This window comes from Mustelus asterias, chromosome 8 (assembly GCF_964213995.1).
Source record: "Mustelus asterias chromosome 8, sMusAst1.hap1.1, whole genome shotgun sequence".
NCBI classification, from domain to species: Eukaryota; Metazoa; Chordata; class Chondrichthyes; order Carcharhiniformes; family Triakidae; genus Mustelus; species Mustelus asterias.
This window is the reverse complement of record NC_135808.1, coordinates 102,893,744-102,920,670: the sequence shown is the minus strand read 5'-3', so window position 1 is coordinate 102,920,670 and position 26,927 is coordinate 102,893,744. Positions and strand designations below refer to the sequence as shown.

Below are 26,927 nucleotides of genomic sequence, written 5' to 3'. Positions count from 1 at the left end.
CCTCAGTGTCTCCAAACAGGTGCCGGAGTCTGGCGACTAGGGGATTTTCACAGTAACTTCATTGCAGTGTTAATGTAAGCCTACTTGTGACACTAATAAATAAACAAGATGAATACCGTATACTTCAGGCAGGCAATGGGGTCCAAGAAAATTGGTTCCTATGCACCATAGTAACATTCGAAATTGGGATAAAAGAGTATTAAGAATTTCCTCTTACATAAATACTTGACTAACTTCATATATTTTACTGAAACAATGAACACCAAACTTCCTGTTAGGGTAAAATTAAAGACCCACTCTGGCGTGTAACAGGACATCATCTCAAACAAATCATGCCATTTTTAACTAAAAGGTCATTGTTCCCTGATTCTTTCAAGTGTCAAGTGCAATATGTTCTGCCACTCTTTATTCATAATGTGGAGATGCCGGCGTTGGACTGGGGTAAATACAGTAAGAAGTTTAACAACACCAGGTTAAAGTCCAACAGGTTTATTTGGTAGCAAAAGCCACACAAGCTTTCGGAGCTCTTAGCCCCTTCTTCAGGTGAGTGGGAATTCTGTTCACAAACAGAGCTTATAAAGACACAGACTCAATTTACATGAATAATGGTTGGAATGCGAATACTTACAACTAATCAATTCGTTTCTTAAAGACTTGATTAGTTGTAAGTATTCGCATTCCAACCATTATTCATGTAAATTGAGTCTGTGTCTTTATAAGCTCTGTTTGTGAACAGAATTCCCACTCACCTGAAGAAGGGGCTAAGAGCTCCGAAAGCTTGTGTGGCTTTTGCTACCAAATAAACCTGTTGGACTTTAACCTGGTGTTGTTAAACTTCTTACACTCTTTATTCACCCAGTGCTGAAGGATGGAAGGCTGATTACTTTAAAAATTGGTCTGAGAATCAGCCATCATTCAATTCTGCAAATTATTCAAAGCTATGGGTCTAAACTAAAGACTGCTGCCAAACACTTAAGAAGTAAGACACACACTTATACAGTCCAGCTGATACATCCTTCAATGCTGGTCAAATGATGATAGGCAGCATACCAGCACTTAAACAATTTCTAAAATTTACATAATTATAGAAGGGGCAATAACAAAGACTGAACCAAACCAGTAAGAAAAATAATCCCTTGCAATTTTTGCTATTTCCCGTGCAATTATCTCATTGCCAATTTGTACCAATTTTGTCTGGCATTTTTGGGAGTAATCAAATGCTTCATATTTTGGCCACGGGAAAGGAAAATTGATACAGGAAATAAAGAAAATAAAACAAAATGCAGCAGAGTTTAATGCACAGTATATCCAGATGTAGACAACTATCTGATATAAACGCAGGTGAGATATTCATCCCTCCCCACTCTCTAAAACGTCCTTAAAACCTATTTCTTCGCCCAATTCCTCTCCTCCTGTCTGTTTCATCTCATGAATTGTGACGTGCCTTGACAGATTAAAGTACAGTAATGTCTCAAATCCAGATGTCCAAAAACCAGACAATTGTATCATGTGCCACATATCAATTTGAATCAAGTAAAATAAAAACTTACTGGACAGTTCAGCTCGGTGATACATAGGCAGAGTGTGGCACCTGTCAAGTAAGGGAAGACGATGGGGTGGCATGGTGGCAAAGTGCTTAGCACGGCTACATCACTGTCCCAGGGACCTGGGTGACTGTGTGGAGTTTGTATATTCTTCCTGTATTTGTGTAAGTTTCCCTTGGGTGCTTTGGTTTCCACCCATTGTCCAAAGGTGTGCAGGTTAGGCAGATTGACCATGCTAAATTGCCCCATAGCATCTAAAGATGTGTAGATTAAATGAATGAGTCATGGTAAATGTATGGGGTTACAGGGATAAAGCAGGCAGAGAGAGCCTGGGAATGATACTCTGTCAGAGAGTCAGTGCAGACTCGATGGGCAAAATGGCCTCTTTTGCACTGTAGAGATCCGATGATAGCGTGGTGGTAACGTCACTGGAATGGTAATCCAGAGACCATGGACTAATGCTCTGGGGACATGGGTTCAAATCCCACCATTGCAGCTGGTGGGATTTAAATTCAATTATTAAATCTGCATTCAAAAGCTAGTGACCATGAAACCATTGTCAATTGTTGTGAAACCCATCTGATTCACTAATGTCCCCTTCGTAAGGCAATCTGCCACCCTTACCTGGCCTATATGTGAATTCAGACCCATAGCAGTGTTTGACTCTTAAATGTCCTCTGGCCGGCCAGGTCATTTCACTCTGTTTTATCAAACCACTTTGAAGTTTAAAGGAATGAAACCAATTGACCACCTGGCATTGAGACCGCATAAACAACAGTACAACCAGCCCTGTCGACTCTGCAGAGCATTCTCTAACATCTGGGAGCTTTTATGTCAAAACTAGGAGAACTGCCCCACATACTAGTCAAGCAACAGCCTGACACTGTCTGTAAGGCACAACTGCATGAGTATAACTTTGTTCCAGACACAATCAACGTCATCCATGTATGCCCAGTCCCATTGACAGGACGGACCCACCAGAGGTGACAGCACATTGGTATGCAGTCAGGAGGGAGTTGCCTTGGGAATCCAGACCTTATGAAGTCACATGGCATCATGTCTAATATGGGCATGGAAACCCCCTGCTCATTACCACCTAACGATTCCCATAGCTCAGCTGATGAATCAGTACTTCTCTATGTTGAACACCAGTTGGAAGGAGCACTGATGGTGCTAATGGCTCAAAATGCACAATGGGTGGGGGATTTCAATGTCCATCACCAAGAGTGAGCACTGACTCTGCTAGCCCAATGCTAAAGTACATAGCTGCTAGACTAGGCCTGTGGCCTAGCAAACCAACAAGAGGAAAAAACCTACTTGACCTCGTCCTCATCAATCTGTCTGTTGTAGATGCAATTGTCCATGACAGTACTGGTAGGAATGACCAGCTAATAGTCCTTGTGGACACCAAGTCCTGCCTTCACATTGAGCATATCCGATATCTTAATAAAGGCAAAATACTGCGGATGCTGGAATCCGACACAAAAATGCTGGAAAATCTCAGCAGGTCTGACAGCATCTGTGTAGAGAGAATAGAACCAATGTTTCGAGTCTGGATGACCCTCATCCAGGTTTGAAACGTTGGCTCAATATCCTCCATCTCGTAGTGTGGCATTACCACTATGCTAGATGGGATAGATTTCAAACAGATCTGACAATTCAAAACTCGGCATCCATGAGGCGCTGTGGGTTGTCAGCAACAGAACTGTACAACTGTAATTTAATCGCCTGGCACATGGCCAACTTTACCATTATCATCAACTGGTTCAATGGAGAGTGCACAGGAGGATGCGAGCAGCAGCACCAAGCATAACCAAAAATGAGGTTTCAACCTGATGGAGTTGTGAAGCTAAGCGATACCACAACCAACTGATCAGACCCAAGCTTTGCAGTCCTGTCACATGCAGTTGTGAAGAGTGGTGGACAATTAGACAATTAAGAGAAGGTGGTCCAATAAATATCCCCATCCTCAATGGTGAGTGAGCCCAGCACATCAGTGCAAGACAAAGCTGGAGCACTTTTGACACTCTTCAGCCAGAAGTATGGAATGAATGGTTCACCTTATCCTCCTCGGTTCTCCAGCATCACAGATGCCAGTTTTCAACCAACTCAATTCGCTCCACGTGACATATGGCTGAAGACACTGGATACCGCAAAGGCTATTGCCCCTGATGATATTTTGGCAATAGCACTGAAGATTTAAGCTCCAGAAGCAGCCATGTCTCTCGTCAAGTTGTTCCAGGACAGTTACAATACTTGCATCTACCTGACAATGTGAAAAATTGCCCAGGTATGTCCTATAGGCAAAAAGCAGGACAAATTCAACCTGGCCAGTTACTGCTCCATCAGTCTACTTTTGATTAGCAAAGTGATGGAAGGTGTCAGGCAGCACTTACACAGTAACAAAGTCATTGATGTTTAGTTTGGGTTCCACCTGGGCCACTCAACTCCTGACTTCATTATAGCTTTGGTCCAAAAATGGACAAAAAAGCTGAACTCCAGAGGTATACTTGCGGATGTACCTACACCACATGCACTGCGCGGTAGAAGAAAACAGCTCAACACCACCTCCTCAAGGGCAATTACAGATGGGAAATGAATGCTGGCTTAGTCAGCGAAGTCCACATCCCTTGAGTGACTGCCCTTGACATCAAGGCAGCATTCAACTGAATGTCACATTAAAGCGCCCTGGAGAAACTGAAGTCAATGGGAATCAGGAGGAAAACTCTCCCTGGTTGGAGTCAACCTAACAAAGGAAGATGATTGTGGTTGTTGCAGGTGAATCATCTCAGTTCTGTGACTTTGCTGCAAGAAATCCTCCGGGTAGTCTTCTAGATCCAACCATTTTCAGCTGCTTCATCAATAACCTTCTCTCCATCATAAAGTCAGAAATAGGTATGTTTGCACCATGTTCAGCATCATTCGTGACTCCTCAAATACGGAAGCAGTCTGTATTCATACGCAGCAAGACCTGGACAACTGCCAAGCGATGACGATCTCCAACAAAGACAGAATCTAACCATCTCCCCATCACATTCAATGGCATTATCCTTGCTGAATTCTCCCACTAACACCTTCTTGGGAGTTACCATTGACTAGAAACCAATCTGGACCAGTCACACAAATATTGCGGCTACAAGAGCAGTCAGAGGTTGGAAATTCTGCAGCGAATAACTCATCTCCAGACCTAAAAACCTGTCCACCATCTACAATAATATATCAGGAGCATGATGGAATACTCACCACATGACTGGATGACTGCAGCTCCAACAACACTTAGGCAGCTTGACACCACTCTGGACAAAGCAACGGAGTGGCCCTCCCCATCCACCACATCAAACGTTCACTCTTCCTCCAGCACTGATGCACAATGCCAGCAGCATGTGCCATCTATAAGATGAGCTGCAGCAACTCAACAAAGCTCCTTAGACAGCACCTTCCAAATCTGTGACCTCTACCACTAAGCAGGACAAAGGCCACAAATGCATGAGAACACCATAACTTGTAAATTTCCCTCCAAGTCATATGCCATCCGGACTTGGAACTATATCGCCATTCCTTCACTGTTACTCGGTCAAAATCCTGGAACTCCCTTCCTAACTGCACTGTGGATGTACCGACATCACATGGACGACAGTGACTGAAGTGGGCAGCTTGCCACGGACTTCAAGGGCAAAAATATGATTCCTCTTCGCTGCTTGCACGCAAATCTGTTCCTGCGCTCCACTTGACCTGAGGAAACGAGCTCTCATAGCCTGAATAGAAAATGAGCAAGATCTAAAATCCGGTATAGTCTCCGTCAAGGTTGCTGGTTTTTGATACATTGTACCTATACAATGCCAACGTACATTGTTACTGCAGTAACAAATAATGTACTCCTGTGCCATAAAACACCATATGGTGCACCAAAACAATGCAAATTGCTGACTGAAGAAACTTTAAAAATTACCACTTCAAAAACAGCATCAATCAGAGGACAAAGTGATATTTATCTTTCTTAAAAATGCTTATTTTGTGCCAATTAAAATGAGATTATAGACATTTTTGTCCACCAAGATGGTCCAAACTCATTTTTACTTGGAACTACAACACTCAGCAGAGGGAAAAGATTTCATCCAGTCAGTCTACTAATTTTGTCCAGACTGGTACAACAACTGAAAATAAATTCATCACAAGTCTGACACTGAAGTAAAAAATTATTATACCGATGTTCTGCTTCAAGGGAACTGGAAAGATAATCTTTTTCTGGGCCACAGAAGGAGAAACGATGCTGATGACCATTTGCTTTTCCATTTTCATTTGTTTCTGCAATATTCTGTTCACAGTCCTGTTAAAAAATAAATCAAGATGGACAAATAAATGTTCAAACAGTCCAGGTAGAAAATGGAGAGCAATATTTATGTAACACTGTTCTAAAAAATGTGCTGTTTCAATCCCAATTTATATTCCAGATTACTGAAGGATGAAAAACACGATTTTAAATGAGCACTGGCAAAGAGATAATGGGGGTGTCAGCAATTATCCAAGACATTACACACAAAAGGTCCCCACAAATGAATCACACTGTAATGTGATGGCAAGAAATGATTCATACTGAAGTGAATCAGGGTTCTATTTTGCAGCGTAATAGGGAAATATATTTTAATATGCTCTACTTTAGGAACACTGTTCAATCCGAAGCAGAACAACTTCTGGTGTGAGCAGGAATACACAAACGGTGGCTGCAAACCTGTGACAGACAGCTCTCAAAGGAGCTGGGTTGCTGAATTCTTGAGCACAATCAATGACAACTTCAGTATCAATAATCCAGGCCAGAGTACTTGCTAGATCTTTGTGGGCAGCTTTCTTCAAGGTCAATGATGAGACCATTCCCTGTATTTTACAACCTCGCTCGAGCGAGGCTTGTGAAATCCTGCCCGAGGACAACGGAGAATTCCGTTCTGCGAGCCGGGGAAACCAGGGAGGAAACCCACACAGACATGAGAAGAACGTACAGACTCCGCACAGATAATGACCCAAGCCAGGAATCGAACTCTGGTCCCTGGCACTGTGAGGCAGCAGTGCTTATCACTGTGCCACCGTGTTGCCCATAAACCAGTTGACACACATAAAAGCAGAAATCAAGTGGCACCATCATGGTCGAATTTGTCGCTTTTATCCAATTTTCTATTAGGAATTAACCGGTACCTTTCCTTCTCCAAACAAAAAGCTGAGGAGTAAAACGAGGGCAACAGCTTGGTCAAGCAACTCAAGAATAAATGGGAAAAAAATGCACTAACTTCCAAATGTTTTGGAAGCAGTATCTGCTATAAACGACACATTAACTTGCAGCCACAATGATCCTTTTCTGTATTATTTCAGACACGGACTATATTTTCTAATCAGCAGCACATTGACACATTAACAAGAAAACAATTGCATAGTTTGCAAAAACAAGTAGTTCCACCTCCTGCCCATCAGGCCAGCAATAGAGGGCAGCAGGATTCCGAAAGCTCCAAGAAGGTATTGCCTTCACTAAACTGTCCAAATAATGGTCAACTGTTCAACGTCACTCACTCCCAACAGGAAACAATTTTATTTTCTTAATGTTGTTCATCTGTAACCAACCCAACCACAAATTTGAAATGTAGATTAATTATTTCACTAACTTCTAATTTGTCGAAGTCTCTGTGTTCTGAGATTTCATCATTCCGGTCATCTTTCAGTGCCTTCAGGAACTCACTCTTCTTGTCTGTCTTTACTCGAGTCAGTTTCATTAGACGACATGTGCTGATCTCTATTGGAGGAGTGGTACTTGAAGGAGTCTGGATAAAAAAAGGAAACATGCTTAGGAAATACCCAAGTTCAGTGATAGAATTCTCCAAAACTAAAAATATTGTTTGCCTCCATTTGTTATACACCTTGAAATTCATAATAAGGGTATTCACAAACCAAAATTGTGCAAGACATTTTATTTGAGAGTTTTGGCAATTGGTCTCAAGCATGTTAACAGCAAATCAGCACCAGACTTCTGAGACAGATTCTACAAAACAGAGATGAAATATGTGAAGCAGTATCATTGACTATTTATGACATTAGTAGGGAGAAGTAAGGCTTTGATTTCCAGAGGTAAATGATCATAGCTGCAAAGTATTTTAAAGTAATTTCTTGAATGCCAAATATCAAGCATTGCATTTAATTTTGATCCTATGAAGACACCTTACAAACTCTATAACTAAAATAGGTCATTTTTATCAATTAATGATTTGTAAAGATTTCCTTGAATAAAAAGCAAACAAATGAGGACTTAGACAAGAACCATTCCTGCGTTCTTCATCTTTTTAACCTTACTTTCTGCCTCTTGTCTGCAAGTATGAACATTTATTTGACTTTGTTTGGAGAAATAAAATGAAATAAATTTATTGAAAGGGATTATAATTAACATCCCAGATTTAACAGTAATTCTCCCAGTGTTTGTGTGGATTTCCTCCGGGTGGCTCTGGTTGCCTCCCACTGTCTATTGATATGCGGGTTAGGTTGATTGGCCGTGCTAAATTGCCCCTTAGTGTCGGAGATTAGCGGGGTAAATACATGGAGTTATGGGGATAGGGCCTGGGTGGGATTGTTGTCAGTGCAGGCTCGATGGGTTGAATGGTCTCTTTCTGTCCTGTTGGGATGCTATGATTCTGTGAAATAAAGATACAACAAATGCTTACATGGACAGTAAGTTCTACACCAGTGAATCTTTACACCCTAGAGGCCCCATATCAATAGGATGAGTTGTCTAATGAATATTGTGTTCCTCTAGGGCCTGAGATTGTAGAAGGACAAGCATCAAATCAGAAGAGATCAAACAGTAGGACAGACATGGAGTCAAACATAAGTTTGCCTCTGGGAGATGAGAGAAAAGACCGATAGCGTTCAGCTTGGTGGATCCCGAACCCTGAACAAAGACATTTGGTCAGTGTAAACCTCTATGCTGACAAGACTGAGATTTAAACAATGTTCTGTGCATGTGATCTACAGCGTATAAATATAGTGGAAATCTGTGACTTGGCAAGTGTGCTCCTTTGGACATCTCTCTGAGACAGTGGTCGCCCTGCAAGAATAAAACAATCATAACCAGCACCTGAGTCTCCTGTGGTCAATTTGTAGAACTCACCACAACAACTTTATATCAATAGCTTTCTGGGATTTCACAATTAATTTACGCAAAAGTGTTTTTTCAACTTACTGAAACATTGTACTGCATATAAAACAGGAAGTAAAGTAGTTATAGGGGTGACAGCGTTGGGGATGGAAAGTGGTGCATTTTCAGAAAAGGAAGTAGCGATGTACAATTGCTTAGATGTGGCTTTTCAGGTCAGAAGGAATGAAAAAGAAAAAGCGTTCCAAAGTATGAAAAACAAGAGTATAACTGATCTCAAGCACTCAGATGGAATGGGGCAATGCTTTACAAGAGTCTGATGACAAAGGTCTTAAAGTTATGTCAGTGGGCCACAACAAACCAAAGGCAGAGGTGATCTGAGAGATGTGCAGAACATGGAGCTCTGGATTACCTCAAGTTTGTTGAGAAGAGCACTGGAGAAATTAATCACCAATGAAAAATATAGTGATTAGGTTTGAGCAGCAGTGAAGAGGTCAGAACATGAACAAATGAAATGCCAGTTGTGGAAGAATACTATCTTAGCACCAAATTAAGTTGGGAGAAGATTAGTTTAGTGTTGAATTAGTTTGGCCTGTAATAGCAAATAGATGGGCAAGTTAAATAGATTGGCTGTCTGCAACCCAAAGGTTAATAGCATTTTCAGGTAGGTTCCGCTTGCTCATGTACGCAAGATAATCAGTTTTGAGGGTGCTGGTTGTAGAATAAACATTGGTCATCACATTAGAAGATATTCACTTATCTTTGAATAGTACCATAGAGTCCATATCTATGCTTTCACATATACACTCAGACTATTCTACTGCACCCTATTGCTCATGCCAGACCATTTAAAGTAACATGCGAAGATTTTGCATGTCAAAACACATGTGCACAACACCAGAAGAGTTGTAGAATGCAAGTCTGATCCTTCACTCAGTTTCTGCTCTAAGCACTGGGAAAGCATTCAGACTTGTGCTGCTCTCACACCTTCAAGTAGGAAGCTGAAGCGCTATACCTGCAAAAGTCTGATAACAGCTTAGAATTCTCTTCTTCTGGCCACAAGGAGGCACCAGAGTGGAAGTTAACAAAATAATTATAGTCAAAAAACATTCCTGATGTAAATGCAGTGCCACATCACTACAAACTTGTCAAACTGTCAGATTTCTAAAATAACACGACATACAACATGATAGTAGATGAGAAAGAATTACCATATCAATGTGCCATATTAGCTAAATAAATAAATTTAACTGAGATAAATTAACCCACACAAAAACTGCTTCCGTGTCACTCTTTTAATGAAGGAGTGCTTCCCCAAGAGTCTAATTATTTTCTTTAATACTGAAATGCACTACGGCTTTAGCTTCTAAATATTTCCCAAGATCCCAATTCAAAATCTACGCATTTGCAGTTAGAACATCTAACAGCAATTTGCTCAGATAGATTTTTATTTTTCAAACACATTGATAGTTGACTTTTATTTTACAGAAGTCACCAACATGCGCAGGTTATCTCCGTAGACTTCTTGTAGACATTTGGTAAGACTATGCACAGGAGGTACACAAATATGAAGAATGCATATAATTTAAGATTAATTTTTGGTATGGGTTGGTCGCTGGTTAGGGGGTGGGGGACAGAGAGTCAGGATGATGGGTTAAACCCTCTGATTGGTGAAACATGGTAATATTACCAAGGGTTCTGCACTGGTCTCAGTTTTTCACTGTATATATTAATGATCAAATGAGAAAAGAGCACTGTATATCCAAATCTGCAGCTAGTACAAAAGCACAGTAATTTGTGTGGATGCAAAGAGGGCGTTTTTAAAAATTCATTAAAAGGACGTAGGCATTGCTCAGTGGGCCGGCATTTATTGTCTATCCCTAGTTGCCCTCGAGAACGTCGGGGTGAGCTGCCTTCTTGAACTGCTGCAATCCCTGAGGTGTACGTACACCCACAATGCTGTTTGGAAGGAAGTTCCAGGATTTCGATTTGATTGTCACATGTATTGGGATATAGTGAAAAGTATTGTTTCTTGCATGCTATACAGTCAAAACATACCGTTCAAAGTACAAAGGGGAAAAGGAAAGGAAGGATGCAGGTTGTTGCAGTTACAGAAAGAGTGAAGAGAAAGATCATATACATGATAGGACCATTCAAAAGTCTGATGATAGCAGGGAAGCAGCTGTTCTGGAGTCTGTTGGTACATGTTTTCAGACGCTTGCATATTTTTTCCGATGGAAGAAGGTGAAAGAGGTCATGTCCTGGGTGTGTGGGGTTGTTGATTATGCTGGCTGCTTTCCCAAGGTAGCAGGAAGTGTAGACGGAGACAATGGATCGGAGGCTGGTTTGCATGATGGACTGGGCTACATTCACAATTCTTGATAGTTTCTTGTGGTCTTGATCAGAGCAGGAGCCAGACTAAGCTGCAATAGTACTATGATGCATCTATAAAAATTGGTGAGAATCATAGAGGGCATGCTGAATTTCCTTAGCCTTTTGAGAAAGTAGAGGCATTGGTGGGTTTTCTTAACCATAGCGTGGCGTGGAGGGACCAGAACAAATTGTTGGTGATCTGAATACCTAGAAACTTGAAGCTCTCGACCATCTCCACTTCATCACCGTTGATGTACACAGGGGCACGTTTCCTGAAGTCGATGACTAGCTCCTTCATTTTACTGACAATGAGGGAGAGATTGTCATCGCACTAGGTTCTCTATTTCTTTCCTGCACTCCGTCTCGTCATTGTTTGAGATGTGACCCACTACAGTGGTGTCATCAGCAAACTTGAAAATGGAGTTGGAGCGGAATTTGGTCACGCAGTCATAAGTGTTTAAGGAGTATATTAAGGGGCTGAGAACACAGCCATGACCCAGCAACAGTTAAGGCATGGCAATATATTTCTAAGTCAGGATGATGACTTGGAGGTGAACCTCCAGGTAGTGGTGTTCCCATGCATCTTGTCCTTGTCCCAGTGTACGTCAGTGGTGGAGGGATTTAATGCTTGATTAGGTATCCCTTCTACAAGCAGGTTGCTCTGTCCTGGATGGCATTGAGCTTCTGCAGTGTTATTTGAGGTGCACTCATCGAGACAAAGTGAGAGTATTCCATCACACTCCTGATTTGTGTCTTGCAGATTGTGGACAAGCTTTGTGGAGTCAGGAGGCGAGTTACTCACCGCAGAATTCTGAGCCTCTGACCTGCTCTTGTAGCCAGGAGTATTTATATGGCTTGCCCAGTTCAGTTTTTGGTCAATAGTAACCTCCAAAATGTTGATAGTAGGGGATTCAGCAATGGTAATGCCATTGAATGTCAAGGGGCAATGATTAGCTCCTTTCGTGTCAGAGATGGTCATTGCCATTCAACTCAAGAACAGCTTCTTCCCTGCTGCTGTCAGACTTTTGAATGAACTTAGCTTGCATTAAGTTGATCTTTCCCTACACCCTAGCTATGACTGTAACACTACATTCTGCACTCTCTCGTTTCCTTCTCTATGAACGGTATGTTGTGTCTGTATAGCATGCAAGGAACAATATTTTTCACTGTATGTTAATACATGTGACAATAATAAATCAAATCAAAAATCAAAATTGCCTGGAATTTGAGAGACCCTAATATTACTTGCCACTTGTCAACCCAAGCCTGGATATTGTACAGGCTTTGCTGCATTTGTACATGGACTGTTTCATTATCTGAGGAGTCGCTGTGCAGTCATCAGTGCTCATCGCCACTTCTAACCTAATGATGGAAGGAAAGACATTGATGAAACAGCTGAAGATGGTTGGGCCTAGGACACAACCCAGGAGGACCTTTTGTAGTGTTTCCCAGGATTAGAGATGTTGGACCTCCAAACATCACAACCATCTTCCTTTATGCCAGGTATGGCTCCAACCAGTGCATGATTTTCCTCGATTCCGACTAACTCCAGTTTTGCTGGATGCCACACTCGGTCAAATGCTAACTTGATGTTAATGACAGTCACTCTCACCTCATCCATACAAAAGGATACAGGAATACTAAGTAAATGGGCAAAACATATAACATTGTGTGCTCAGTATGACTAAGTGTGGGCTTATCCACTTGGGGTCAGAGGAAAAATAAATGAGAATTCTCTCAAAGATGGCAGACTAACAAACTGTGAAGGATCAATAAGATTAAAAGTTACATATATGTAATGACAGGTACAAAGGATAATCAAAAAGGCTACTGGAATGTTGTCTATACTCAGCAGGTCTGACAACATCTGTGGAGGGGCGTGGCCAGCTGCATGCTTTATTTCAATACCTGCTGTTTTTATTTCAAATTTGCAGCATGTGCAGTATTTTAGTTTTATTTTACCGAGATGTTGCCTTTATCTCAAGGGAGCTGGGATCCAATAACGAATATGCCTAAGTTATACAGAGCCTTGGTCAGACTGCATTTGGATGGCCACACTCAGTTGGGCACTAGAAGGGGTAGACGACAGTATTCGTCAGTATTATACCAGTGCTCAAGAACAATATGGGGACATGTTGCATAAATTTGGCTTGCATCCCCTTGAGTTTAGAAATTTAATGATGATTTAAGCAAGGTATTTAAAATGAGTAAGGTTCAACTGGGAAGATACAAAAAAATCTATTTTCTCTCAGATTCCAACATCCCTGGGATAAGAACCAAGAGGCCATAATCTTCAAACCCACTTAGGAGTAAAATCAGAAAACATATCTTCATACAAAAGGTGATGGAAATCTGCAACTCACTACAATGTTGCGTGAACTGAAGTGTTCAAGGCTAATAACATACACTGGCTATCAAAACATACAGAACAACAGCATGTAAATTGAGCTGCAGGAGAGATCAGCCACGATCCATTAGAATGCAGCACAGACACAAGGAACTGTTCCTATGTTTCCTGAACATGTGGCAATTGATAAACAGAGCAAAATGGAGTACAACTGTATCTTAAAACACAGAATTGCTTTTTGACAAGCACTTCCGCTTCCAGAGTGCTCACTGAAAGTAATACCAAAACAAACTCGACCAATTCATACTGTACACAAAATTGTGCTCTGCTGGAGTTGTGCACCACAAACAATAAAGGAACATGGTTATAGGTCACTGCAGTATACTGAAGTATTTTGGGATCTGAGACAGACTGGCAGTTCCAAAAAACCATTCAGAGCAGATTTAATTAAGCCATCAAGGAGTTAAATGGTAAATAACATACAACACAAATGAAAATTGCATTGTATTACCATCATACCTCTTTTGGAGAGATGTGACAACTGCTGCTGAACTGTATTGAAGGTTTGATCATTGCAACAGGACTTGTAAATGCTGAATCTTGGCCAGAGTAAAGTAAGCCAGGTTTGTTCTCCCTTCCAGTAGATTTCCATGGACCTGGCTACATTTGAAAACAAATGGGGAAAAAGAAAAATCACATTATTTATTTTCAGAGTTCAAGATTACTTAGAATTTTTCAGGATCTTAAAGGCCATCAGAATCAGCAACATCTTTTAGCAGTATGAGTAAACTGATGGCCTACGAAAGCGTGTTAGCAGATCCATTTAGGCCTCAATTGTATCTTACAGTCTATCCATAATACAGACACACACAGACTGAAGTTTTTTTGCATAATTTTAGGCCATCCAAACTATACTACAGAAAGCAAAAACAGAAAATGCTGGAAAATCTCAGCATGACTAACAGCATCTGTGGACAGAGAAGAGAGCTAAAGTTGAATCTGGCTTTGATGAAGGGTCATTCAGACTTGAAACGTTGGCTTTATTCTCTCCACAGATGCTGTCAGACCTGCTGAGATTTTCCAGCATTTTCTATTATTGTTTCAGATTCCAGCATCCACAGCAATTTACTTTTATACTACAGAAAAGATGCTCAAATCAGATTCTCCATAAAATACTCGGCATTCTAACTACCTCTTACGGTTTAACTATGCAGGAGAGATGAAAACAGGTCAAAAATCTTTGAGCTCCTTCCTCATGAATTAAAGCCTAGAAATTACCCTTGATGATATTACAGTTCAACAGGCTTTTGACCAGTATTTCAAGAAAACAGTCAGATTTTTTAGAATATAGAGCAGGGGTCTCCAAACTACGGCTCGCGGGCTGGATCACATCCGACCCGGATACAATAAATTTTATTCATTCATTTATAGAACTGATTTTTTTCTTTGGCCCGCGAAGATGTGTAGAATATACAATGTGGCCCTCGTACTGAAGAGTTTGGAGACCGCTGATATAGAGCATAACATCCCATAGGTCAGAAGAATTCCATACAATTCCATTGAGCATCAATACCCTGAGACTATAAATAGTATTTCTGGCAATAAATTGTATATACCGAGAAACTACAGTCAAATGAGGGGAAATGGGTGGAGCTGTGATCAAAATATTAGGAGGTTTACAAATATCAAACTGAAATTTAAAAAGACAAAATAATAGAATCAGACCTCTTCCTAAACAAAACCATGAGAAATATAGAAAGTGTGAAAAGGGAGATTAGGAAGACTAAAAGAGAATGTGAAAAATAGTTATAGATTTTAAAAATGGGGAACATTAAGGGTTTTGACAAGCATCTGAGAAGTAATATAATTTAAGAGATTGTAGTACCCCTTAAGGTCAAATCTGTTTGCAAAGACTGAAGGCATACTGGAGACATGGTGGGGCTATTTGTAAAGTATTTTACATCAGTGCTTACAAATCATGATGAAACTGAAAATATAAATGTATGAAGGGGTATACAGGAAGAAATAATGGGGGCAATAATCATGGGTGATCTTAGTCTACATACAGATTGGACAAATCAGATTGGCAAAGGTAGCCTGGAACACAACTTCATATTCTGTTTAAGATAATTTCTTAGAGCAACATGTTCTACATGTGTTTCCCAAACATTTCCCTATGTGACCTTATTTTAATGCCCCATACATTGGGTGGTCTCAAGGTACGAGAGTTGTTGAGCGGGTGGGAGAACTTGTGGTGGTGCTGGCTTGGGTGCTACTGAGCAGGATGGGACGGGGTGAGTAAGGTTGAGTGTGGTGGGGAGACTTTAAACTGCAGGTTTTTTTACACCTACCTTTTCACAGCCATTATTGCACAGAAATCAGGTCTCAATCTGTCCATTAGGCTACACCTACCATTAGAAAGAAAACAGGGATTTAAAGGGGCCTTGCAGCTCTTAGCACCCAGTCAGTGCTCCATGGCAGCCATTGCTGCCTTGGACCTCGCATCCCCAAGATCTTGTCTCGTAACCCCACTGGGGGTCTCAACCAACATTTTTGGAATCCTTGTTCTGGAGCCAAAGAGCAGGCTATTTTAGACCTGGTAACATGCACTGAGACAGGATTAATGAATGTCAGAATGAAGGAGCTGGAGGTAGCAGGGATAACACCATGATTGAATTACACATTCAGTTTGAGGGAGAACAGTGTGATTCTAAGAATTGTGCTTTTAACTTAAATAAAGGCAAGTACCAGGGTATGAAGAAAGAGCTGGCTAAAGTGAACTGGGAAATTAGGTTAAGAAATATTTAAAGATCTGCCACTGCTGACCTGAGAAAGTTAAAGATAGTATCAAATTGAAAAACATAAATGTACAATCCTTTGAAGATTAGTGAAGCTTAAAGTTTATTTATCGGTGTCATGAGTAGGCTTACAATCAAACTGCAATGAAATTACTGTGAAAGTCCCCTAGTCGCCATACTCCATATCCTGTTCGGGGACACTAAGGGAGAACTCAGCATGGCCAATGCACCTAACCAGCACATCTTTCAGATTGTGGGAGGAAACCAGAGCACCCGGAGGAAAACTACGCAGACACGGGGAAAACACACAGACTCCAAGCCAGGAATCGAACCCAGGTCCCTGAAGTTGTGAGGCAGCAGTGCTAACCTAACCACTGTGCCACCCTGAAAGGGCTGGAGGTTGGGCAGAATTTTTTTTTAAAAGCAACAAATGACTAAAAAGGAGGGAGAAATTAGAGCATGAAAGAAAGCTGGCTAGAAATATAAAAACAGATAGTAAGAGATTCAACAAGTATTTAGAAGCAAAGTGCAATTCAAGTGAGCATTGGTGTCTGGGAATTAATAATGGAAAATAAAGAAATGGCGGAAACGTCAAGTGGATATTTTGGGACTGGCTACACTATAGAAGACACAAAATCATCTCAAAATGGAGGGAGGACACAGAGAACTATTAGAACTAATGGCCAAAAAGTCCCCTGGACCTAATGGCCCACATCCTCACATCTTAAAACATAGTAAAGACATTCTACATAATCTTCCACAATTCCCTGGATTCTGAAAAGGTAGCCATGATGTGGAGATGCCGGCGTTGGACTGGGGTAAACACAGTAAGAAGTTTAACACCACCAGGTTAGAAGTCCAACAGGTTTATTTGGTAGCAAAAGCCACACAAGCTTTCGGAGCTCCAAGCCCCTTCTTCACCTGAAGGGGCTTGGAGCTCCGAAAGCTTGTGTGGCTTTTGCTACCAAATAAACCTGTTGGACTTTAACCTGGTGTTGTTAAACTTCTTATTCTGAAAAGGTCCCATCAGATTGGAAAATGGAAAACACAAACTCATCCATTCAAAAAGGAAGGGAGGGAGAGAGACGGTAGGAAGAAATTACAGACCATTTAGCCAAACATCTACCACAGGGAAAATGCTGGAATCTATTAATATGGAATAATTAGCAATGGACGGCAGTAAAGGAAGTGGTGCAAAAAAGTCATATTTTAGATGAGATTTGGCTGAATGTTTAAAATATTTACTAGAAAATCAATATAAATAAATACAGGTATTAAGGATTACTTGTGTGTTATGATATTTTTCTGCAAAATGCAACTAACACATGATTTATATTAAGTCATTAGAATTCTGTAAGCTGAATCAAAATACGGCATTTTATAAAGTTTAGCACAATTTAAGAACAACTTGCATTTACTTAGTGCCTTTAATGTCATAAAACAATCGAAGACACTTCACAGGAGAATTCACAAACACCCAGTCAAATAACATGGGTCAAAGCTTGGTCAGAGAGATAGGTTTTAAGGAGTGTCTTAAAGCAGGCAAGAAAGATAAGAGAGCCAGAGAGGCTGAGGGAGGGAATTTCAAAGCCGAGGCTTGAAGCAGCCAAAGGCATGAATTAAAATAATTTCTGGAAGTATTAAAGGATCAACATAAATAATTATGGCTCAATTTGGATGTCTGAATTAAGTTACTAATATCCTGAGAAAAGTGTGGAATATTTATAATGCAAGCCCATTTTATCCTCTACTATTAAAAATGGCAAATATTTGTATTCCAATGAGTATGAAGTTCAACACCGTCACCGACTTGCGCAGTAGCATCGGATATACAAGGATCACATTGCAGTAGTCTTAAAGAGTTAATAGATCCAAAGCAGGTCACCTGACATTGCTCAATAATTGTCCAGAAGATGTAGTTACATCATTGAAGTTCAAACAATTAGAAAAAGTGAAGATAGTAAACTACCTGGCAAGGTATAATCTCATACACCAAAGGGTCTTCTACTGGAATAAATAGATGCATTGCTTGCATGCACAACTGTATGTCATCTTTAACTAATAAATATATCAGTTATATCACACATTTATTATTCTTTTATAACAAATTAAAAACCAAAGAGTGTTTTTGGCCTCACCCAATTTAATGAATTTGCTCTGTGTTTAGGCATCTGACATTTTTCAGTTGCAGTTAGAACATTGCAACAATAATTAATGTTTATTATTTGTCCGAATATGAACATTCAAAATATTAGGCCATGTGGCCCCTCAAGCCTACTCAGTCATTATATGCCCAATAAAATCAGGTTTAATCGATGTTTCTAATTCTACATTCCCATCTACCCCAAATAACTTTTGATTCCCTTGCCCAACAAGAATCTATCTACCACCATCTTAAAGATATTTCATGACCGCCCCGTCTCCTCCACCCAATCAGGCAGAGTGTCCCAAAGTCACACAAACCTCAGGAAAAAATTATCCTCCTCTGTCTTAAAAGGGTGACCCCTAATTTGAAAATAGGGACCACTAGTTCTGGACCTACCCACAAGAAGAAACATAATTTCCATGCCCCCCTGTTCAGGTTCTTGTATACTGCAATCAAGTCATCCCTCACTCTTCCAAACTCGAGTGGAAAGAGGCACAATCTTTTCCAACGTATCCTCATAAGACAATCTTCTCATTCTATGTATCAATCTAGCAAACCTCCTCTGAACCGTCTCTAATGTATTTACATCTTTCCTTAAATGAGACCAAAACTTCACACGGTATTTGAGATGTGGTCTCACCTATACCCTGCATAACGGAAACATGATGTGGAGATGCCGGCGTTGGACTGGGGTAAACACAGTAAGAAGTTTAACAACACCAGGTTAAAGTCCAACAGGTTTATTTGGTAGCAAAAGCCACACAAGCTTTCGAGGCTCTAAGCCCCTTCTTCAGGTGAGTGGGAATTCTGTTCACAAACAGAACTTATAAAGACACAGACCCAATTTACATGAATAATGGTTGGAATGCGAATACTTACAACTAATCCAGTCTTTAAGAAACAAAACAATGGGAGTGGAGAGAGCATCAAGACAGGCTAAAAAGATGTGTATTGTCTCCAGACAAGACAGCCAGTGAAACTCTGCAGGTCCACGCAACTGTGGGGGTTACAGATAGTGTGACATGAACCCAATATCCCGGTTGAGGCCGTCCTTGTGTGTGCGGAACTTGGCTATCAGTTTCTGCTCAGCAACTCTGCGCTGTCGTGTGTCGCGAAGGCCGCCTTGGAGAACGCTTACCCGAATATCAGAGGCCGAATGCCCGTGACCGCTGAAGTGTTCCCCAACAGGAAGAGAACAGTCTTGCCTGGTGATTGTCGAGCGGTGTTCATTCATCCGTTGTCGCAGCGTCTGCATAGTTTCCCCAATGTACCATGCCTCGGGACATCCTTTCTTGCAGCGTATCAGGTAGACAACGTTGGCCGAGTTGCAAGAGTATGTACCGTGTACCTGGTGGATGGTGTTCTCACGTGAGATGATGGCATCTGTGTCGATGATCCGGCACGTCTTGCAGAGGTTGCTGTGGCAGGGTTGTGTGGTGTCTTGGTCACTGTTCTCCTGAAGGCTGGGTAGTTTGCTGCGGACAATGGTCTGTTTGAGGTTGTGTGGTTGTTTGAAGGCAAGAAGTGGGGGTGTGGGGATGGCCTTGGCGAGATGTTCGTCTTCATCAGCAGATCCTGTGTATACGGAGGGCTTGTCCGTAGGGGATGACTTCTTTAACGTGTTTAGGGTGGAAGCTGGAGAAGACCTTCAACCGATGCTATACACTAGATACATCGATGACATTTTCTTCCTTTGGACTCATGGTGAACAATCACTGAAACAACTCTATGATGACATCAACAAGTTCCATCCCACCATCAGGCTCACCATAGACTACTCTCCGGAATCGGTTGCATTCTTGGACACGCGCATCTCCATTAAGGACGGTCACCTCAGCACCTCACTGTACCGCAAGCCCACGGATAACCTCACGATGCTCCACTTCTCCAGCTTCCACCCTAAACACGTTAAAGAAGCCATCCCCTACGGACAAGCCCTCCGTATACACAGGATCTGCTGATGAAGACGAACATCTCGCCAAGGCCATCCCCACACCCCCACTTCTTGCCTTCAAACAACCACACAACCTCAAACAGACCATTGTCCGCAGCAAACTACCCAGCCTTCAGGAGAACAGTGACCAAGACACCACACAACCCTGCCACAGCAACCTCTGCAAGACGTGCCGGATCATCGACACAGATGCCATCATCTCACGTGAGAACACCATCCACCAGGTACACGGTACATACTCTTGCAACTCGGCCAACGTTGTCTACCTGATACGCTGCAAGAAAGGATGTCCCGAGGCATGGTACATTGGGGAAACTATGCAGACGCTGTGACAACGGATGAATGAACACCGCTCGACAATCACCAGGTAAGACTGTTCTCTTCCTGTTGGGGAACACTTCAGCGGTCACGGGCATTCGGCCTCTGATATTCGGGTAAGCGTTCTCCAAGGCGGCCTTCGCGACACACGACAGCGCAGAGTTGCTGAGCAGAAACTGATAGCCAAGTTCCGCACACACAAGGACGGCCTCAACCGGGATATTGGGTTCATGTCACACTATCTGTAACCCCCACAGTTGTGTGGACCTGCAGAGTTTCACTGGCTGTCTTGTCTGGAGACAATACACATCTTTTTAGCCTGTCTTGATGCTCTCTCCACTCCCATTGTTTTGTTTCTTAAAGACTGGATTAGTTGTAAGTATTCGCATTCCAACCATTATTCATGTAAATTGAGTCTGTGTCTTTATAAGTTCTGTTTGTGAACAGAATTCCCACTTACCTGAAGAAGGGGCTTAGAGCCTCGAAAGTTTGTGTGGCTTTTGCTACCAAATAAACCTGTTGGACTTTAACCTGGTGTTGTTAAACTTCTTACTAACGGAAACATGACATCCCTACTTTTATGTTCAATTCCTCTGCCAAGGATAGCATTTAAATAGCCTTCTCAATTACATATGGTATCTGCATACTAATTGTTGGTGACTTGTAAACTTGAACACCTAGATACCTCTGCACCTTGAAATTGGGCAGTCATTTTCCATTCAAGTAACACGCTGCTTTTTATTCTTCTGCCAAAATGAACTTCACATTTTCCCACATTATACTCCATCTTCCAAATTTTTGTCCACTCACTCATTCTATCTATACCCCTCTGCAACCTCCTTATGTCCTCTTCACAACATATTTTCCTCGCTTTGTGTAATCTGCAACTTAGCTACCACGCCTTCACTCCTCTCATCCAAGTCATTGATATAACCTGGAAAAAGTTGAAGCCCCAGGACATAGGTCTGTAGGATTCCATTCATTGCATACTGCCAATCCGAAAATGATTCATTTATGCATGCTCACTGTATTCTGCCAGCCAATCAATCTTCTATGAGTGTTAATATGTTACCCTCTACATCATGTGCTTTTATTTTCTGCAACAACTTTTGATGTGGCACTTTATCAAGTGCCTTCTGCAAATACAAGTACAGTACTTCTACAGGCTAGGCTCCCCTTTACCCACAGTGCAAGTTACTCCTTCAAATAACTCCAATAAATTGGTTAAATACAATCTCCCTTTTACAAAGCCATGCTGAAACTCCCCAATTACCTTAAGCTTTTTCCCCCCAAGTGCACAGCTATAACCAACCTCCTTAATTTCACAATTTTGCTAAAGAGTGTAACTGCCTTAGTGATCAATTCCAGCACCTTCCCCATGACAGACATCAGGTTAAGTGGCCTATAGTTTCCTATTTTCTGCTTCCCTTCCTCCTGGAATACAAGGAGTTATATTTGCTACTTTGCAATCAAATGAAGCCTTTCCAGAATCCAATTAATTTTGGAAAACTAACACCAATGCATCTACTACCTTATTAGCCACCTCTCTCAAGACCAGAGGATGAAGTTCATCAGGACCCAGAGATCTGTCAATGTGCAGCTCCATCTGTTTTCTCAATAAGGCTTGGAATTTTACCATGCTCCCCTCTCCCTTCCACCTTTTGACATACAGCTATTACTGGAACGGTTTTTGTATCCACAATAATGAAGGTAGAAACAAAATATCTGTTCATTTCACATGCCATTTCCGTATTAGCTACCATTAGCTCCCCATTGTTGCTCTCTAGAGCATCAACACTCACTTCACTTTCTCTTTTCCTTTGTAAATACTGAAGAAACTCTTGCTATCCATTTTTACATTTCTAGCAAGCTTCTTCTCATATTCTAATTTACTTCTCTCCTAACCTTTTAGTAATTCTTTGCTACTCTTAATGTTCTGACCAGTTACCTAACTTGCCACTCATCTTGGTGCATGATCTATGCTTTTTCCTCAAGTTTGATGCATTCCTTAACTTATTTAGTTAACCAAGAATGCTGGGTCCTCTCCACCGGTAAACTGCACTGTTTAGATTCACTAAATAACATCTATATCATCTAATTTCAAAATGTTGTTGCTTTATTTATACCTCAGAAAAAATAAGCATACTATAAAAACATTGCAAAAAATTCAAACAGTGGATTACTATACCTTTGTGGGAGGGGCTGCAGGTTTGGGTATGAGATTTTTGTAAACGCTTGGACTTGCAGTGTTTTTGTTGCTGTTTGCAAAATGGTTTCCCGAGGAACAAAAGCTAGTTGTGAATATTGGTTCCTCTTTCAAAACTTTTTTGATGACCAGCATCTTGGAAACCGGCTGCTTGGCACTTGGGGGGTTTTCTGCATTTAGAAGGATAAAGTTTGATAGATGATTTAATCTTTCCAAATATTCCTCAACTGTACAATGGAAACACATAATATAATCAACACCACATTTCTATGCTACAATGTAAAATCTACAATTCCTGTCAAGCAGAGTTACCACTGTGGTTCAAATCAACAAACACGCACTAGTGTTCCAATCAAAGCTGAAATGCAGCCAGTACATCTGCCCAAAGCTACATTATTCAGTGCATTTCAATCATTCTGGCAGATATAACAAGATGACAATTTACGACCACCTCAAACCCAAACAAAGCTACTAACAGTTTTGAAATACATGTTTCAAATCCAAAGGAATATCAGGATCAATTCAATATTCCCCCCTCCTGCCCACCACTTCTAGATTTAAATTCATGTCATTAAGAATTGAGAGCAGAGTGTGCTGAGATCTTTTAATTATTATTCATCGCAAAAGTTCAAATATTTGGGACCATTATCCAGCAAGTGCCCAGTGGTGACTTGATTTATGTATTTTAGCCTTTAAAACCATATAAATTAATTCATAGAGTGTAAAAAAGCATTTCAGTTTGAGAAAATGAACTATTTTTATTTCAAGTCTAATATGGTCAAGCGTTGGTTTACAATTTCATGGTCTTCAGGAGCAATTAAATATGGTTTTTCCCTTTTTACTGTTATATTACCAAACTTTCCTTTTCCTCCATGAGGATTGCAACCTTTCATGACAGACCTCTCCAATAAGATTTGATCTTGTCAATTCTGCTTAGCTCTTCATTCCTCTCTGAAGAGACTGTTCTGCTGAATGGGAATTGGAAAAACCCATTGACTAAGGATAGATAAATTCAAGAACCAACGGTTTGGTTCAAATCAAGTTTTTGAAAAATAAGTTCAACACATTGGTACTGGACACAGCTTGTTGTTCAAACTTGATTTTGAATACTTCAAACGATGGTGGGTTGATGATTGACCACAGTTGCTGAGGTCATGGGCTCCCAGCTCCTTAAACAAAATCTCTCATTAGGATGGGCTATAACTGTATGCACTGGGTGAAGTCAAGCAGAAATTGGCTGCAATTGATTGAATTTGCCCAATAACTAGGTAATTTGCATTGACCATGGATCAAATAAGAAACTCGATTCCTGCCTTACATTGCGTGCCCTGCTTGTGTTACATACCCCTCTCAACTTCAGCTGGCGATAAGCACCTAACAGAACTACGGCTTAGAAAACAAACTGTCAATAAATTGTAAATTAATAATAGGAACAATGGTCACATCGATTTCAAGTATTTATAAAGTTCTCAATTTATTGCCTTTCAAAGGACCCCTGGTTTCAGACTGTGGTTGATTTCTGCAGCCTGTCTGTCAATAATGGCCAATAGGATTAACCAAGTTCTACTACTCAGTTTCAGAAATACTTTTCAAAGAATAAATGATCAGGCCGAAGGAAATTGAATTATCCATAAAGTCATGCATAGAAGCAAACTTAACTGCTTCTATTTGAATTGAGTGGCTTTATCTTTACCTTAGGTGCCTGACCAAACAAAAACCTAAAATCTACATCAAAAGAAGCTGAGCATATACTTGGCCTTTAATTGCATATAAGAAATGACAGAAAGAAAGACACCATCATTATACATCATTAGCAAAAATGCTTCATTTATTTTCTTGGTCTCACAAAGTTAGCGTTATTTTTGCTTATGGTGCAATGAATGGAGTGTTTGAGCTTAATTGCCTAATCATAGAAACCCTACAGTACAGAAAGAGGTCATTCGGCCCATCGAGTCTGCACCGACCACAATCCCACCCAGGCCCTACCCCCATATCCCTACTTATTTTACCCACTAATCCCTCTAACCTATGCATCTCAGGACACTAAGGGGCAATTTTAGCATGGCCAATCAACCTAACCCGCACATCTTTGGACTGTGGGAGGAAACCGGAGCACCCGGAGGAAACCCACGCAGACACTAGGAGAATGTGCAAACTCCACATAGACAGTGACCCAAGTCGGGAATCGAACCCAGGTCCCTGGAGCTGTGAAGCAGCAGTGCTAACAACTGTGCTACCGTGCTGCCCAGTCCTGCCATTGTTCTCCAACTTGCAGTATTTTAAGACATTGTACAGGTGACTTCCCTTTTAAATTACTGATTACTGCCAACTCAGTAACTTCACCAGAAGGCACGTCCTTGTGGCACGAATATTCGTGTAAATTAGTTGAGAAACATATTTGTAATCATTTTTTGAAGAGTGCATATTTTTATATTTTTAAACAAAAGCAAGATCACTTGTACAGTAATAAGGTGAAGAGATTTGCTGCATCTCTCGTCTGTGTCCTGCATTACCTGCCTCGCAAGGACCTTGGTTCTGCTTTGTTGTCTTGACAGGCCCATGATTATTTTGATTTAGTTGATAAAAATGGAACTCATACAATATAGTATGTGAAAAGAATGAAAAATTATTAAGCAAAACTATACAGAATCTCAACACATTATTAACATACAGAATGAGAGAGTTGTGCTCTAGTTTGAAAGAGGAATTTTGATTATCAGTGATTTTGTTACAACTAAATCATAATGATTTTGTGATTGCGATGTGGTATTTGACAAAAGGAAGCAGCTAAAATTTGCAATTGGAAGAGGCTGAGGCGGCTGTCCTGGTAGCTAGGATTTTAATCTTACAAATGCTTAAATCTTGCATCCAATATCCATCCTAGTGTTTCCAAATGGCTTTTGTTGAATGTGGCCCTTGCCAAATGACAGGCCTCCATGGAAATTCAATTTGCCACCTTGGACCAAGAGCAGCGCTTCCCAAACCTTTTGTGTAACACCCATTTTAATGGCTCAGACTGGGTGTGGCCCCAGAGTGAAAATTTGGTGGCACACCAGATGTTGAACAGGAGGGGTCATGTGGGGGCATGATGACCTTCAGCTGTGGAGTGGATTAATGGTGGGTGGTGCGAGACAAAAATAATTATTTAAAATTTAATTATTAAAGTCCATACAAACTTTAAACATGCGAAAATCTGAGTTTTTAAACTTGAAACTACTCTGTGAAAATGTTATCTTAGACTCTAGGCCCTGTACGAGAGCATAATTATTTCTTGTATTAAAAGAAACGACAGCTAAAATTGGGATTCAATTTTGATTGGAGACGTTGAAGAATATAAAAAGCTTCCAACATGCAGGAACTTGTATTGCTAAAAGTTATAAAAATTCCAACAGATATATTCCAAAAGATACGTGCAATTTTCTGGCCTTTTCTTACCCCATACTCCTGCTGGTGTGCTGACAGGTCTGCTCTGACTAGGCTGTTTTTCTGCATCAGGATTCAGAGATGGCTGTTTAAAAAAAGTTTATTCAAGATAATCGATTAATTTATTATATTTACTGAGAAAATTCTAATATTTTAAGTACACACAACTCAAAGGGGTTACTTCCTTACAGCTACTAAAAAAGAAACTTACAAAGTCTTCCTCTTCAAACTGAAGTTTTTCATCTTTTTCCTCCTTTTTTTCTTCCTTTACCTCAGCAGGCGGCTTGTCCTGGAATCCTGAATTCTTTCGGTTATGAAAGCTGCCGTTCCAGTGTCTATGGGCACCACTGCCGCCGCCGCCACCACCACCACGTTGATTGACAGAGTCATGGCCTCTAGTTACATTGTGCCAACCGGCACTTTCTTTCCCAACTTGACTTCCAATAAGGCTCACTTGAACACCCTTAGAAACACCTGAATCCACGGAATCATGGCGAAGCAATGAAGGCTGGTACCAACCATCTAAAAAAAAACACAAAATATTAGTCTTTTTATTAATATAGACTAAATTCCAATTTTGTAGCCTTCATTTTATTTCTTAGCATATCACAATAGATCTACTTCATCACGTGCTATGTACATACCTGAAACCAATACTCACTGTACTTGCAAATGCATTTAACAATTTCCTG

General features: G+C 40.8%; 1 protein-coding gene across 16 annotated transcripts in view; it reads right to left on the bottom strand.

Moving 5' to 3' along the window:
• Window positions 1-26,927, bottom strand: part of gpbp1l1 (GC-rich promoter binding protein 1-like 1) — a 64,390-nt gene that overhangs the window by 11,091 nt on the left and 26,372 nt on the right. For all 16 annotated transcript variants that reach the window (XM_078218613.1, XM_078218620.1, XM_078218614.1 and 13 more), the window contains 6 exons: window positions 26,447-26,757; window positions 26,248-26,320; window positions 22,795-22,982; window positions 13,910-14,050; window positions 7,193-7,348; window positions 5,750-5,871 (listed from right to left, as the gene is read on the bottom strand). In XM_078218613.1, the coding sequence (XP_078074739.1) occupies window positions 5,750-5,871; window positions 7,193-7,348; window positions 13,910-14,050; window positions 22,795-22,982; window positions 26,248-26,320; window positions 26,447-26,757 (991 nt within the window). The remainder of the gene's footprint in view (window positions 1-5,749; window positions 5,872-7,192; window positions 7,349-13,909; window positions 14,051-22,794; window positions 22,983-26,247; window positions 26,321-26,446; window positions 26,758-26,927) is intronic.